The sequence below is a fragment of the Glycine max genome, chromosome 13 (assembly GCF_000004515.6).
Source record: "Glycine max cultivar Williams 82 chromosome 13, Glycine_max_v4.0, whole genome shotgun sequence".
NCBI classification, from domain to species: Eukaryota; Viridiplantae; Streptophyta; class Magnoliopsida; order Fabales; family Fabaceae; genus Glycine; species Glycine max.
The window spans coordinates 26,519,062-26,534,186 of record NC_038249.2 but is presented as its reverse complement, the minus strand read 5'-3'; the positions used below and the strand labels follow the sequence as shown (position 1 = coordinate 26,534,186).

The 15,125-nt window shown below is 33.8% G+C and overlaps 1 protein-coding gene and 1 long non-coding RNA gene across 2 annotated transcripts; both read right to left on the bottom strand.

Moving 5' to 3' along the window:
* Window positions 1-8: 8 nt before the first annotated feature.
* LOC100796751 (uncharacterized) lies at window positions 9-2,949 on the bottom strand. Its single transcript, XR_417608.3, has 5 exons — window positions 2,808-2,949; window positions 2,360-2,734; window positions 1,620-2,065; window positions 1,438-1,512; window positions 9-1,304 (listed from the first exon to the last, which is right to left on the bottom strand). It is a non-coding gene; the product is annotated as an uncharacterized lncRNA (long non-coding RNA).
* A 2,089-nt stretch (window positions 2,950-5,038) lies between these two features.
* On the bottom strand, window positions 5,039-10,600 carry LOC100798717 (ATPase 8, plasma membrane-type). Its single transcript, XM_003542567.4, has 13 exons — window positions 10,258-10,600; window positions 9,954-10,172; window positions 9,554-9,691; window positions 9,017-9,331; window positions 8,590-8,916; window positions 8,361-8,480; window positions 8,141-8,263; window positions 7,915-8,019; window positions 7,505-7,814; window positions 6,759-7,273; window positions 6,312-6,485; window positions 6,032-6,214; window positions 5,039-5,499 (listed from the first exon to the last, which is right to left on the bottom strand). The coding sequence occupies exons 1-13, from the start codon at window positions 10,306-10,308 to the stop codon at window positions 5,236-5,238; spliced, it is 2,844 nt and encodes a 947-aa protein (XP_003542615.1). The 5' UTR covers window positions 10,309-10,600; the 3' UTR covers window positions 5,039-5,235.
* Between the last annotated feature and the right edge of the window lie 4,525 nt (window positions 10,601-15,125).

The following is a 15,125-nucleotide window of genomic DNA, read 5'->3' as shown; positions in this document are numbered from 1 at the left end:
AATGCAAAATATATCTAAATTTGTTTCAACTTAAAATTAAGTTTAGACAAATAATCAATTTCTTATTGTGAAACCAAACATGCAATAATTTACCTAAGATCCCAATAACTATTATTTCAATATAATTAAGAAAAGTCCAATGTGAAACCCAATACACTATCACGTTTAGTCAATGACTAGCAAATTAAAGTACTTAGCATATTCCATAATATTACACATGTCACCCGAAACGGTCTGAATCAGAAAATACTAGTATGTTTAAGCGTGTGTTTAGATGCACGTTCGCTTCATTTGGACGTGCGTATTTAGTGTCAAACGTGAGAAATTTAGTTAAGCACCATGTTTGGTTTTTCTGTTGCACGCAATTCACTGAGAAAATTAATTTCCATGTGAAACTACTTGAGGTTGCTTCTTTGTCAAAGTAAAATCAATTTTTAGATTTGGAAATCGGATTTCTCATGTTTGCCCTTGCCCTTCACCCATTGTGTCTATCGATTCCTTTCGCCATTGATTATATTTCTAGGTGTTTCACATGAAACAAAGCCTTAACACCCCTCGAGGACTCAGAGACACCTCCAGCCATGACTCTGGTCACGTGGTTGTTGAAATCAAGGACGGAGACTGAGAGGCACCACTTCGGCCATGTTGCAAAGATGAACCGTGATGAAAATGCATCTTAAAAACATCCTAGCGCAACGTCCGCGCATAAACCTGGCCTCCAGTTGTAGCTCCCTCTAACATCCCAACCTCGTAAGAGTGTGTATTCAATCTGCACGGAATGACAGACATGTACGGGCTCTCTAGAGTCATAACTGTCTTCCTTTGAACTGCTGAGACCACATCAACTCCTCTTTTCACATTTCCAATCAAGAGATATGAATCATCCCAACCCCATTTCGCTCTGCTACCACTAAATCAAGCTCACAAAACTCAACTGTTTTTCTTCAGAGTAATTAGTCAGCAATTTATAAGGTATCAACTATATTATAGTGGCATCACAAACTAATCCGTTCTAGCATATGCCAATCAAATATTTCCTTTCTACTTAAAAACAAGTGGAAGCTTTTTTAAATGTAAAAATCAGCTCTAAAGAGTTTAAATAAATCAAAAGCTTTGATTTGAAAATACTTCTACAGGATAGGGAAGTTAAACAAACGGTATAAGTATAACAAGCCAACCTTCAGATACTTCCCCTGAAACCATACCTTAACGTAGAAAGGGGTGTGCTCTTCCGATTGTTAGGACATATAACACCAGCATCCTCCAAGTCAACTCCACTGTAAATAGCAATTGTGGTGTCCGCGCTGCATCAAGAGATTATAAAATCACAATTAGGTAAAAAGTAAAAACCAGGTTCAATAAAGTTGGATAATAAAAAGTGTTTTGGAATCAAATTAACATGCACTTCTGAAGTAGTAAAGTTAGTGCAACAAAAACCTTTTTCTACTGGGTGATATCGGTTACATGAATCACATGAAGCCTGAACATATTTTTCCCAGGAGGTAAGGTCATCTAGTGAATAATGAAAAATAAAATATTACATGAGTAAGCAATATCTGCGACATACCATATTTTCAGTATTGAAAAGCAGTAATTTTAGAATAGAACAAACTCCATACCTTGTAGTTGCCAGGTTACACCCAGAAGAAGAGAAGTAAGCAGATTGCAAAGCTCCATCGTGGGAAAATATCCTCAAGGGAGTGAGTTTATCTGCATCAGTATATCTCAAATCCCAAGTGCAGGCATTTCCATCAGAGGAACTAGTAGCTACAATATGAGGGTTTTGACAGTTGAAATCTATTGTGTTAATCCTGCTTTTGTGCAAAACCCGGTGGGACAAAAGTTTTCCAATCTTGATATCCCAAATAGTCAAAGGTCCAGATCCCTCAGCAAAATATAGGCAGTTTGCCTCATTTGCTGGTTGAGATAGAGCATATATAATTTCATTATACTAGCAACTACCAGATCAAAGATTTCCTTCTCAGCATCCATTAGCCGAACACAACTTGTGTATATGTGCATACAAGAGTATTGATCAGTCAATTCTTCAATTGAACTAATATGTCTGCACAACGATTCACATAAACCATAAATTTAGTAATTCTATTTATAAACCATCATAACAAACTAACTAATAACTAACTAAGTTTGTTAGTTATGATGGTTAATACTATTCAACCAAATAAAAATTATAAGCCTGAGAAGCTGACACTTCACTGCAATTTACTAGAACTACATTCACACTCTAGCTCCTGAACACACATATATAAAGTGCATAACAACACTATGCAGTTAATTAATTTGATTGTCTCTAGACAAATAGACATCAATTTTTGGAAATTGAGACAAAGCATGATACCTTGGACAAGCAATGTGGTTGAATCGAGATGCCAGAAATGTGATCCACTTTGTCCTACATTCCAGAACCCTAGATTCCCCGTGTTGCTACCTGCCGCGACCATTTTGACAGTAGTGGAAGGGAAAAACCACACATAGGCTGTCTTTCAGGAAACAAGGCGTGCAATATTCTGGGGATCCAAACGCAGAGATTCCAAGCTAAGGGAAGTTTCGATTTTGGCATCGTCTAGTTTTTCTTGAACGAGTGATTGAAGGAAGGAGGTGTGAGAGTGAGAACCTTGACGAGCATCGGGCATGGAAAGAGGACCCAAAGGTTGGGTTTTGGAGGGAGGAGGAAGTTTGAGGTTTGACGTAGTGGAATTTGGCTTCTTCAACCCTGGCAGGCAATAAGCAAAAACAATGTTTTGTTAGGTCATAAGATAGAGAGAGAAGAGGAAGAAAGTGAGTACCTTTGGCTTCGGTTGAAGTTGGAGAGTTGCGTGGCTTTGGAATGGAGTTTGAGGGCAGCCATCATTTCATCATTGCGTTGCGGCGAATGTTCTCGAATCGGTCAGTTTCTGAGGCGCCATTGAAGAACTGAGGAAAGGAAAGGCCTGCTACGTTAGAGCTCTGGCGGGAAACTAAATAATAATAATAATAATAAATTACGTAAACCTCAGCATTTTAAAAAATTATATACGTATTTTCTTAATTTTTTAAACTTATACAAACTCAGCTAAATATCCTTGAAACACACTAACAAATTATGTGTGCTGTCCATGATATTTAATTAGTACTTTTTTCTAAAATGTCTTTTGTTTTCCTCTTTTAAATATGAGACAATTTTGATTAAAATAAATCAAATTGCAAATTTAATTAAATTGTCATACAAATAAATATATATGCTAAATGAACATTATGGTGAGCAGCGAAATTATTGAACCGATTTCATTCTAGTAAATTCATATGTGAAATGAATAATTATGGGTTTCAAAAATCAAATAAAATTACTCACATCAAGTCATCAATGATCCAACTAACAAAATTATCTAAACCAACTATTAAGTCTTAGATATATTTTAAAAATGGAGGAAAAACATATATAATTTCCTTAAATTTTGGATAAAATTTGGAATTTTTTTGTGTAAATTTTAAAAAATGAAAAAAGATATATGTAATTTTCTTAAATGTCAAAAGAGATTTGTGTAATTTACTTTAGTTGTTTTTATATCCTGTTCAAGCTTGTGTTAATCAACATTAATTATCCTCTTTTAATTAATTTTAACCATTTAATTAATTGTTTTCTTTAAAGAAATAATTATTTCTCCTATTTATTTTACAGGCTCATCTCTTTATAATTTTTCTCTCCTATTTATTTTATAGATTCGCCTCTTTATAATTTATCTATTTCTACTAAAAAAACTATAAAACAAATCATAGCATTAATGGAGTGAAACTAAGTTAAATGAACAGAATAAGTAATTCCTTGTATTTGCTTTTTTTTATTGATATGAATAAAAAAAAGAGTAAATTATAACAACACTTTCTTAGGTTTTATGTAATTATACAAGCATTTCATATTTTTTTAACCATTTCATTCATCTCTCTTATAGGGTTGTTAGGGTAAAATCTGATAGGGTGTTGAGGGATTATCCGTATAATATTTGTAAACATATAAGAAAATATTAGTGTAATATTTTCAAACTTAAAAGGAATTAATTAAGAAATAAAATAGAGTGAAATTACATATTTGATAAAAAAATAAGTGTTATTGTAATTCTCACTAAATTATAACTAATATATTTTATTTTACTGCATCTCCCTACTGTATCGAGAGATAAAAAATGTAACTAGTTCTTTAAGGTTTTGTTTGGATTTTCTAATTTATACATTGTGTCTGTACGAGAGAAAAAAACTTAGAGATTCAGTTTTCAAAATAAAAAAGCTATTTAATATTTACTTTTTAAAATAGGTTTCAACCATTGTTATTTTTTTTTTGGCTTTTTGTTTTTTTATTGAAGTATATTGCCTTTTCGATTTATAGGCAGTATATTGCCCATGCTTATTTGGATTTATAGACACCAAATAAGAAACAAGATTCGGTGTATATGTTGCTTTTGCTGTGTAAAAAAAACATATGTTAGCTTTTTTATTTTATCACCGTATTTTTATACTATTACGGTCAGGTCCAGCGTATGAATTTATTTTTTAAAAAAAAAACTTCAAAGAGTAAGCTACGTTTTAGTGAAAAACGTAGTAAAATAAAAATAATTAGTTATATCATTTTAGTGAAAAGATAGAGATTATAAAGAGGTGGGTCTTCTGTAAAAAAAAAAAAAAAAGAAAAAAGAAAAATTGGGGTCCATAAAATAAATTAGCATTATTGTGTTGAGTATGTGGTTACTTAAATGTTTTTTTAAGTCGTTGATTAATCATTTAAAGCTCAATTTTGAAAATAATAAAACTTATAATGTATGTAAAAGTGAAAAGAAGTAAAGACTTTCTTTACACTTGATAAAATTTGTTTCTACGTATATCAAGGCTTTTTAAAGCTCTGATACAGGGATTTTTTGTCCCTCTAAAACCAAAAGCCTTATGATCTTGTAATTTTGATGATTTCTCCATTTTTACTGTACTTTATTCTTGTTGTTTTTCATCAAAGTAAATTGATCGGTTATATAAGATTTAGGATATGAAACATTTAAGTGTTTTTGTATTCCTAGCCCATGAGAAATGCCAAATGGAAATTGCAACATGTGCCTCGTATATAAAATTGTGTGGCCCCAAGGCTAAGGGGAAGAGTAGGAATATAACCACAAGATACATGGTTTTTTTATGATCTGCTCCATGAAGCTCTAATGTCCCGTATTAAGTATTTATTGTTCCTTAAAGATTGATTTAGAGGGTGTAGTGTTGCTGGATGGTATCAATGTCAATACCCTTCAACTTGACAACAGATTCAACATGTCCCTTGAGTGTGTGGAGCTCCCTCAACCTGGCAGCCTCAGCACGTCTCTTAGCCTGTTCCGCGATTTCAGACTGGTCATGTTGGTTGGCCTTGTTGGATTCTCCAACTTGGAGACCGTGAAGTGTGCGCTGAGCCACGGCCCATTCAGCTTCCCTTTCACCCCTTCCATAGTCCTTCTTTGTTGTGAATGCAGTCTACACATATATCAACACAACAAGAAATTGCATTTAGCCAAAAACAACATCAACAATACTGCCTTGGTCTTTTTATGTATAAGCAACAAGTTTACTTTTTTTGTCCCAGTTATAAGAAACAATGACTAATTTTCAAACAACATATTTAGGGTTAAAAAAAAATTATGCTTAAAAGCATTTTTGAAATAAAATTTGAATTTATACTAATATTAAATGTAACAATTAGAGGGCAAGCCCTGGTGCAGCGGTAAAGTTGTGCCTTGGTGACTTATTGGTCATGGGTTCGAATCCGGAAACAGCCTCTTTGCATATGCAAGGGCAAGGCTGCGTACAATATCCCTCCCCCATACTTTCGCATAGCGAAGAGCCTCTGGGCAATGGGGTACGAAGAAAATTAAATGTAACAATTACTTTTTTTTTTATTTTGATAATCTGTCATGTGTTTCTTTTGTATAAGAGCCTATGTGGTGGAATGAACTAATTAAAATGACCACAAAGTTAAGGACTAAACTGTTAGAATATGTTTCTAAACCTTGTTCTCAAGCATGTTGTCCCATGCCCTGCCTGATAACCCCAAGCGGATGAGGAACTTAAGGATGTCAAGAGGAATATAGGTAACAATGCTGAAGACCCAAATTGCTCCTGCCCATCCCCAGCCAACTCCATTGACCCTAGCAAAGTCCCAGTGAGCATACACAGCAATCACAGTGGCCACCTGAGTTCAATTCACCACTTCCCAAGTTAATAAAACTCAAACCACACTTGATATTTTCTTTTGTGATATTAATTGTTTTTTCAGAAATTTCACTAACCAATTGTGCAGCAAAGAAGGCTGTGATAAGCAAAATACCAGGGCGCTCAACATAAGACCAGCTTCTTGACCTGGTCACGAAGATGAGTGCTTGACTAATGATACTCACTTGAAGGTAGAGAGCTGAGTTAAGCTGCTCTTCATTGTCTACAATTGGCTCGACACCAAAGACTCTCTGAAACAAAAAACATTCTGGCATGTCATGTTACCGTCCCAAAATAAGTGTCGTATTTAATAATTTAATGTAATATTGATTATTCTTTTTCACATTTTATTTTAACTTTTGAATCTAACATTAATATTATTCTGTCATCCATTTAAAAAGATTCGCTTTGTAAAAAATTTTTTATCTATGTAAAACAACCTACTGCCACACTTATTTTTGGGACAAAATGAATATGTCATAAGTGGTGTATTGTACTGTTATTAACTCTGGAATAGCACTTACAGTGAAGAAATCCGTGTCATGAACCAAAAAGAAGAACACAACAGTGATGATGGCCATGTAAGCTCCAAGAACGACTCCAGTGGCAAAGATTTCCTTGAGCTTCCATGAGTCAGGAAGAGGAGAAGGCTTCACCCTATCCTTGGAGATGGTCATGATGGTTCCGTCGTTTAAGATGGCAATGATGAGGACCATGAAAGGAGAGAAGTCAAACTTCCAGATAAGAGCAACGAGCATGAACCCAAACACGATACGGATGGTGATGGAGACAGCATAGATTGTGTAGTTCTTCATCCTCTGGAAGATGGCACGGCTGGTCAACACGGCACTCACGATCACACTAAGTCCAGGCTCGGTCAGAACAATGTCTGAGGCACTTCTGGCTGCGTCAGTTGCATCAGCCACCGCAATACCAATGTCTGCCTTCTTCAATGCAGGGGCATCATTCACACCATCTCCAGTCATTCCACAGATATGCTTCATTTCTTGCAGCCTCTTCACGATCTCATATTTGTGCTCTGCATGCCATACATGAATAATCCTAATTTAATTAGAATGTATTGAGATTGCAATCTTATAATAATAGATTTTCTGTTATGTATAGTAAGATTGTTTGACTTTTGTAATAACTAATTTAAAAGTCATATTAAAGGTGATTTCTAATTAACTAGCTGCGTGAAAAAATTTGACATTTTTTGTCATGGGGTTTGGTTTAGTTTAACATGGAGTAGATTAGTTGATGTCATTACCAGGGAAGACTCCGGCAAATCCATCAGCCTTCTCAATGAGTTCATCAACTGGGATTGATGCAATAGCAGGGTCCTTGCTATTACCAAGAAGAGAGGATGAAGGGTACATGTTGGTGCCCATTCCAAGTCTGCGACCGGTTTCTTTTCCAATGGCAAGTTGGTCACCAGTGATCATCTTAACGTTGACACCAAGGTCAAGAGCACGACGAATAGTCTCGGCACTGTCATGCCTTGGAGGGTCAAAGAGGGGCAAGAGTCCCAAGAATTCCCATGATTCTCCTGCACTCTCCTTGTTCTTTTCTGAAACAGTCTGAAAACCAAGTGCAAGAGTTTTGTTAAGGGGAATTTCCTTATTTTGGTTTTTAACAACGAATTCATGGCATGTAGTATTATACACTTTATTTATTCACCTGGCGTGAAACACCCAATGAACGCAGACCACGGTTAGCATACTCATCAATGACTTTATGGGCCTTTTTCAAAACCTCTCCCTTGAGTTCACAGAGCTCAATAATCTGACATGTATAAATTGGTTAGTCAAATATGAGAAGTTACATATATGTAATGTTTTAAAAAATAGTTATTCCATGGTTATATTAGTATATTGATGCATATTGGTAACGGTGAATCCCTTACTTGCTCAGGGGCACCCTTGCTACTTCTGTGCCAGTTGCCTTGACCATCAATATAGGTAATAGCTGTGCGCTTGTCCACGGGGTTGAAGGGCAAGAAATGCACCTCAGTGATTCCTGCTCTTGCCTGAGATGCCACAAAATAGACGAAGTTAAGCCACTTTGTATGGGTTATGTTAACATAAGACAATACCAAGGTTCATAAAAAGAAACTTAATTAGTACCTCCTTGGGGTCACTCAACATTCCAACAATTGAAGCATCAATGGCATCCTGGTTTTCAGTCCTGGAAGCCCTGGCAGCATATAAGACAAGGGTATCCTTGTCCATGCCAGTGGGGAACACCTGCATTCACAAACAACCTTGGTTAGCACAAAATGGAAGCTTTTGGTGCAAAGGTGTTAATTCATTATCACATTTTAGGAAAATAAAATAATTCGCATTAGTCATTCACCTCAATTAAGCTCTTGTCCACAGTGAGCTTGTTAAGGGTGAGAGTTCCGGTCTTGTCACTGCAGAGGACATCCATGCCAGCCATTTCTTCAATGGCTGTCATCCTCTTGGTGATGGCTCCTTGCTCAGACAGGCGGTGAGATCCAATAGCCATGGTCACAGACAAGACTGTTGGCATGGCAATTGGGATACCTCCGATGAGAAGAACCAATAAATTGTCAATACCATCTCTGTAGGCCCTTTGCTGGATGGGGTACATCACAATAATCTCAATCAACATTCCAATAGCAATTGAGCAGATGCAGAAGTTTCCAATGGATGTCAACACCTAATAGAAGCCAATTAAGTATCCAAACACATTAGTCCAAAGTTGTTAAACAAAGAAATCAATTCAAGAAACACTTGCTAATTGTTAAAGAAAGATATACCTTTTGGAAGTGACCAACATTGTTGGTGCTGTCCACAAGATGTGCAGCCTTGCCAAAGAAGGTGTGAACACCGGTGGCAATGACAACAGCTTCTATCTCACCTTGTTTGCAGGTGGAGCCAGAGAAGACCTCACTACCAGGGTTTTTGGTGACTGGCAAGGACTCACCTGTGAGGGCAGATTGATCAATCTTCAGGGGATCTCCCTCCAATAAACGAGCATCAGCTGGGACAATATCTCCCAACTTGATGCTGATCAAATCTCCTGGCACCAACAATGCTGCCTCCTCCTCACTCCATTTTCCATCCCTCAACACCTATGTACAAAATTGTTCCTTCTTTTTAGTTAGTGAATGCGAAACATATGAGAGTTGTTATGGTACCCAGAGAAATCAAAGGATTTTGGTACAATTGTTTTGAGTCAATAGTTGAATGAGTTTGGACATTCCAAAATCCTTAAATTTTCGAGGGTATCATAGAATTTCTCAATTTATATTGGAACTGTGTGCATAAAAGTGAATGAACAAATGTTATGTTACCTTGGTTTTGGGTGCAAGACCAGCCATTAAAGCTGCTGCGGCATTGCCTGCATTGTTCTCCTCAATAAAACTAATGGTTGAATTGATGATGAGCAACACGACAATACCAACAAAATCCTGCCAATCCGGTGGCTTGCCCTGATATGTTTACAAGTTCTTGTTAAATAAAAACAAGGTCAAAGATGAGAAATTATAATGTGCTCCCCTACCACATGATTCTTATTGATTTCTACATGACATCTAATCAAGTGTTATTAAAAAAATTCTGAATTAAAAAGATTGAATACTTGTCATGTAGAAATTAATTGAGATTATAGATTTGTGATAGTTCTAGACCAACTAATAATTTCTCATCAAAGATGAACACAAGGACATAAAGAGATGAATTTTTTTTAATTACCCCTCCGTTGGCCAATACAATGGCCATGATAGCAGCAACTTCCATGACCCATGAAAGTGGATTCCACATAAAACCCAAGAACTTAAGTAACTTGCTATCTGTTTTCTCCTCTAGCTTGTTGGGACCAAAGACTTGGAGCCTCTTCTCTCCTTCCGCTGAAGTGAGACCCTCTCTGGTACATTTTAGCTGCTTGAAAACTTCCTCAATGGGAATGTGTTCCTGCACATATACATACAATGTAATGAATAAATTTTCAAAAGGCCAGAAGAATAGAACCCATGATTACTTATTTTTTTCTCCTTACAAGATCCACATTCTCGTTTTTGAGGTCCTCAAACGAGATATCAGAGGCCATGTTGTCAAAGATGAACGTGTCCCTTCCTAGTTTTGTTTATTTCTTTTTCTTTAGATTTTTTTTTAATCTCCTCTCTTTCAATGAGCTCCTCGAGCTCCCTCCCTTAGGCCTGAACGTCCATGGAAGGGTGAAAAGAGAAGGAGAAATTTTTGTTAAAGGAAGTAACAGTTATGGTAGGCTTAGGTTCCCCATGTTTTATAGTAGACAAAATAGACGATGCATGGTTACATGGTATGCAATTATTATCAGCCACTAACTTCCTAGGTCAAATTCCTCTTCTTTTGGAGTGTTTGTTGAATGACCTTTTGGCTAGCCAAAGTCCCCAGGGTGGCATGTGAGATGGATATTTGGGTGCAAATTAAACTGTCCACTTAATTAAGCTTCTTTGTTATAATATCAACTATTTTGGTCGGTGGTTTATTATGCGCCAAATTCCCTAAACCAATTAATGACCAGCCATCAAATTTATTGAAGGTTCAATTGGAAATTGCAATTATGATTTCACGAGGTTGTATAATAAAACACAACCCCTTACCTCTTTGTGTGAATGGTTCTTCTCCAAATAGAAATGCTAATTAAATTGTCTTCGAGTTGTCACGGTTTACGTTAAATAGTTTATTTTCCTTTTTAATTAATATTTGTAGGCTAAACTACTACAAAATTGTTTGCCACGACATTTTGTGATGATTTTTGTTTTAAAACATCGGTCTATACCTCTTCAAAAATTGTCCACTTAAAAAATATAGACCCTAAAACCATTGCATTCATTAATTATTAAAAAATATATAAATATAATTATAACCGTCATAAATTACTGATAAAAAAAAGTTGTGCACTTCATGTTTGGTCCTACTCCAATTTACCATGTGAAGTGCAATACATTGAACAAAATTTTCAAAATTGTGGCCTTGGAGATTTACTAATATTATTGCATGTAGTCAACAACACTTTTGGTGCATCAGCAAGTCATTTCCAACCTTCCACAGAACCAGCTGTTGATAAAAGTGATGAAGATGACCTAGCCAGTTCATCAGATGAAGAGCATCCAAATGCAGAAAGGACCACTGCAAAAGAAAGCACAGATAGCAAAGAAGCTGTAGAAGCATATATGCCAAACAAAAATGGATATATAAGGATGAAAGTTTTGAAGTCTTTGCAGGGTTAGTGGGGGTGGAGGTTCAAAAAGCAGGAGAGTAGCAATAAGAGGATACAAATACAAGTGCTGAAAAATTCAAAGAAAAGGAGTTGTTGTCTAATCTAATAATGAATCCATATACCTAAGACATCGTTGCCACAGGTTCCAATTAAAGAAGAACAACCAGAGGATGTATTCCTTCTAGTCTCAAGGCCTTCAACTGATGCATCCCTCATTCTGCACCCTGTTACCTCTTAATCTTTACCACGTCTTAAGGAACAGGACAAATAATTTCCATTTTGTATTGATATGGTGGCACTAAGGCCCCATTGAAAAAATTGTTTTTCTGATTTTAATTTGCGTACGCATTTTTGGGATTTTTAGTTTAACCTTATGTGTTTAATTTTTTTATTTTTACTTTACTTCTACTCATGCTTAATTTCTGCTTTCGGTATTGTTTTACTTTAGTATATATATTTTACATTGTCAATCAATGATGATGATAGGTATGACATGTTAGTCCATTGATCGTTTACTCATTATTTAATTATAAAATTAATTTGTTAACAACTCAAAAAAGTATCATTACTTGTGATATACCTAATCAAATACTTAATTTGAAATTATAAATGTTGATTAATATATTAAAAAGAAAACCATGTTTATTATATAAAAGATATACAAATTATTTAATATTTATATTTAAAATAATTTTTTTCATAAAACACATAAATGTTTCTTATCATGTAATTTCAATATTAAGATACGAGTCTACATATCACCAGTAAAGTACACTAGTGTACTTGTTTACGCAAAATCAAGCATGTTTCTAGTGGCAAAATAATAGTACGAAAGAATAGAGATAATTAGGATGTTTCATCTTATTAGAATGACAAGTTGACAAAAAAACATTTAATGTGCCAACATTCATCTCTCTCTAAAGAAAACCAAAGACAATACAAGGCACAAGGTACCTTTAAGGACTTTCTTGAAGACTAGTTATAAATACCATAGTGTTGGAGAATAAGAGAATAACTTTTGTAGAAATTACATTTATCACTTTGAATAAAACATTTTCATTTTTTTTCTCTAAGTGTAATCTTTGAGTAATAAAAGGACTAGCTTTAAGAGTTGTATATTCATCTTTATAAGACGAAGTAGTTAGTGAGCTTTACCCTACTTTTTTCTAAGTGAAAAAATTGAAGCTTGAGGAGTTTTGTGTTCAAAGAATACTTAGGTTGTTGTTTGGAGAAACAAAACAAATAATATTTGGCTATAGGAGCAGGAAAAGTTTTGGTGCAAACAATGTTTTAACAATTGTTTTGTTAGTAAAATACTTGGTGGTGTAACTAAGGCCTATACGTAGTTTCAAGTTGAAAATATAAATGTTTTGTGATTTTAACTTTTCTCTTATCTCTTTTATATTGCATCTTAAGATTACTTGTTAAACAACACTTGCTTTAACAAAATCTTAATACATTTGACTTTTTAAAATCGATATAATATTATTTTTGAAAGTCTTTCTTACATTGTCTATAAGATATAAGATGCATGATACATTCTTTGTAAAAAGTGTTGCGAAAATATCTTAAAATGCAATTCAACCCCTTTCTCTCGTGCTTTTTTGTATTTTACAGTTTGATATCAAAGTTCACCTTTTTGGGTTGAGCACTTACTTTGTAGTGTGAAAGGACAAAGATTTGCTATGAAAAATCTAGAAGGCCAAATTATACCTGAAGGTGGAGTTTGGTGTGTCTCCATTTACAGAAAGTTGCCTGTAGGAGAGAGAAAAATCAAACACTTTTGTGGGTCTCTCCTAATGGTAACTTGCAGCACCAGAGAGGATCTTAATTCCTGAAGGTGCCTCCTTAGCAAGGCTGCTAGCTTTTGTAGGTGAAGAATATTCATACAATCATACTAGAGAAATCGCAGATAAAATCCACCTAGTACGTCACATTATTCATAGAAATGTGGTCGATACACACAAGATCCATGGTGTCTACATTTTCTAGCTAAATGTTGAGCAACACAAATATTAATTATTAGTTTGTTAATTTTTATTAGCAGGACGATTAAACTCAAATTATCTTTTATTAATTTTTCCTTAACTATTCAATTAATCTTATATCTTTAAAATTAAACAGGTATATAATTACTTTTGTTTAATCTGAATCTCTATAACAAGTTTTACATCTATATATAAGATAGAAAAAGAGACGTGGGGCGTTATTCATATGACTTACAAAGGTACTAAAGATGTTTAGTTGAGAAAGTTGCAACCTAAATGAGACATTAAGAGATATTCATTATGAATGTTAATGAAACCATTAAAATAGTTTAATTTTTACACACCAATAGTTATTGCACTGTTTGAGATTATTAAACTGTGAACTGATTAAAAATATGTTTAGATATGACTTTTACGTGGCATTTAGAAGGGGAAAATGTCTAGTTTGGCAAGAATTTAAAGTCAGCAAAGTAAATTTCCTGTATTTGATATGCAAGTCAAAAAAATTCTCAAAAAACATTAATTTTCAAGGTTTTGACTCATTATTTCCCACAATTTTGTTCCAAATCCAGCCTTCCTAAGTTGGAAGAAAAAATTGAATGACAAAAAGATTTCACGATATTTTTATAAGCTCACTCAATACCTTATAATATAAAGTTTTGAAATATTTTCTTTGTAAATGATCAATAAAACTTAAAACATGTTGCAAAGTGATCGCTCGATCAATACACTTATTCTATAAAGTTTTAATGTTCTTTTTTAGTATAAGTGATTTTGGTTTGATTGATCATGTTTTCTTAGTATCACAAATTTTTTTCTCAGTTACCATCAGTATCATATTTTCTCAGTATCGTAATTTTTTGTTGTTGTTGCAAAGACTAAAGTTAGGCAGAGCCATATTTGCTAGGACTTAAAGCATATTATTAGCCTTATAAAAAAAAAAAAAAAAGTTCTTAGTAGAAATCACTTTGGATCTACTTACTGTTTGGCGATTGTGAGAATTGTGGCAACTTTAAATTTTCTATTCCATTCAAAAATACCTAGAGCAAGGGAACACCCTTATTAAGTTAAAAAATATTATACTTTTTTCTGTATTTTAATATTATATTTTTTTTCTATTAAGCCTTATAAATTTTTTATATATAGATATCTATCTATACTGTATATATAGGAAAATGTTTTATAAGAGAAAAGTTTACATGTGACATTCTCAAGAACTATGTGCACTAAATATATTTGAAATAATAACAATAATATTTGTATTTTAAAAAAAAATTATAATAATTGAAATTATTATGAATGATTGCTAGCAATCATCTTTTAAATAGTAATTCTTAATTAACAAAATTCGTGCACATTATTCACCAATTTAAATTGAATATAAATTTTAGCAAAAAAAAATTGACAACACCAATAAAATGAATATAATTTTATTTATCATTACTAAACACATCGATGACATAATTTTTTTAATTTATAAATTCAATAATATTTTATAAAAATTAATTGTCGAATTTATATTTAAGATAATAATTTAAGAAATTATTTGTCAATTAATTAAACATTTGATTGTTGATTGCAAATTTATTCTTGAATATAGCTTGATTAGTGCCACATCCAATTAAGAGATATAATTTAATTTGAAATTGATTTAAATGGAATACAAATGTCAAC

Bases quoted from the DNA above. Each gene is read 5' to 3' on its own strand.
- LOC100798717 (XM_003542567.4), bottom strand. From the start codon at position 10,308: ATGGCCTCTGATATCTCGTTTGAGGACCTCAAAAACGAGAATGTGGAT. The intron at 8,917-9,016 runs GTATATCTTTCT...GGCTTCTATTAG, and splicing joins ATGTTGGTCACTTCCAAAAG to GTGTTGACATCCATTGGAAA. The intron at 8,481-8,589 runs GTGAATGACTAA...TTGTGAATGCAG, and splicing joins TGGACAAGAGCTTAATTGAG to GTGTTCCCCACTGGCATGGA.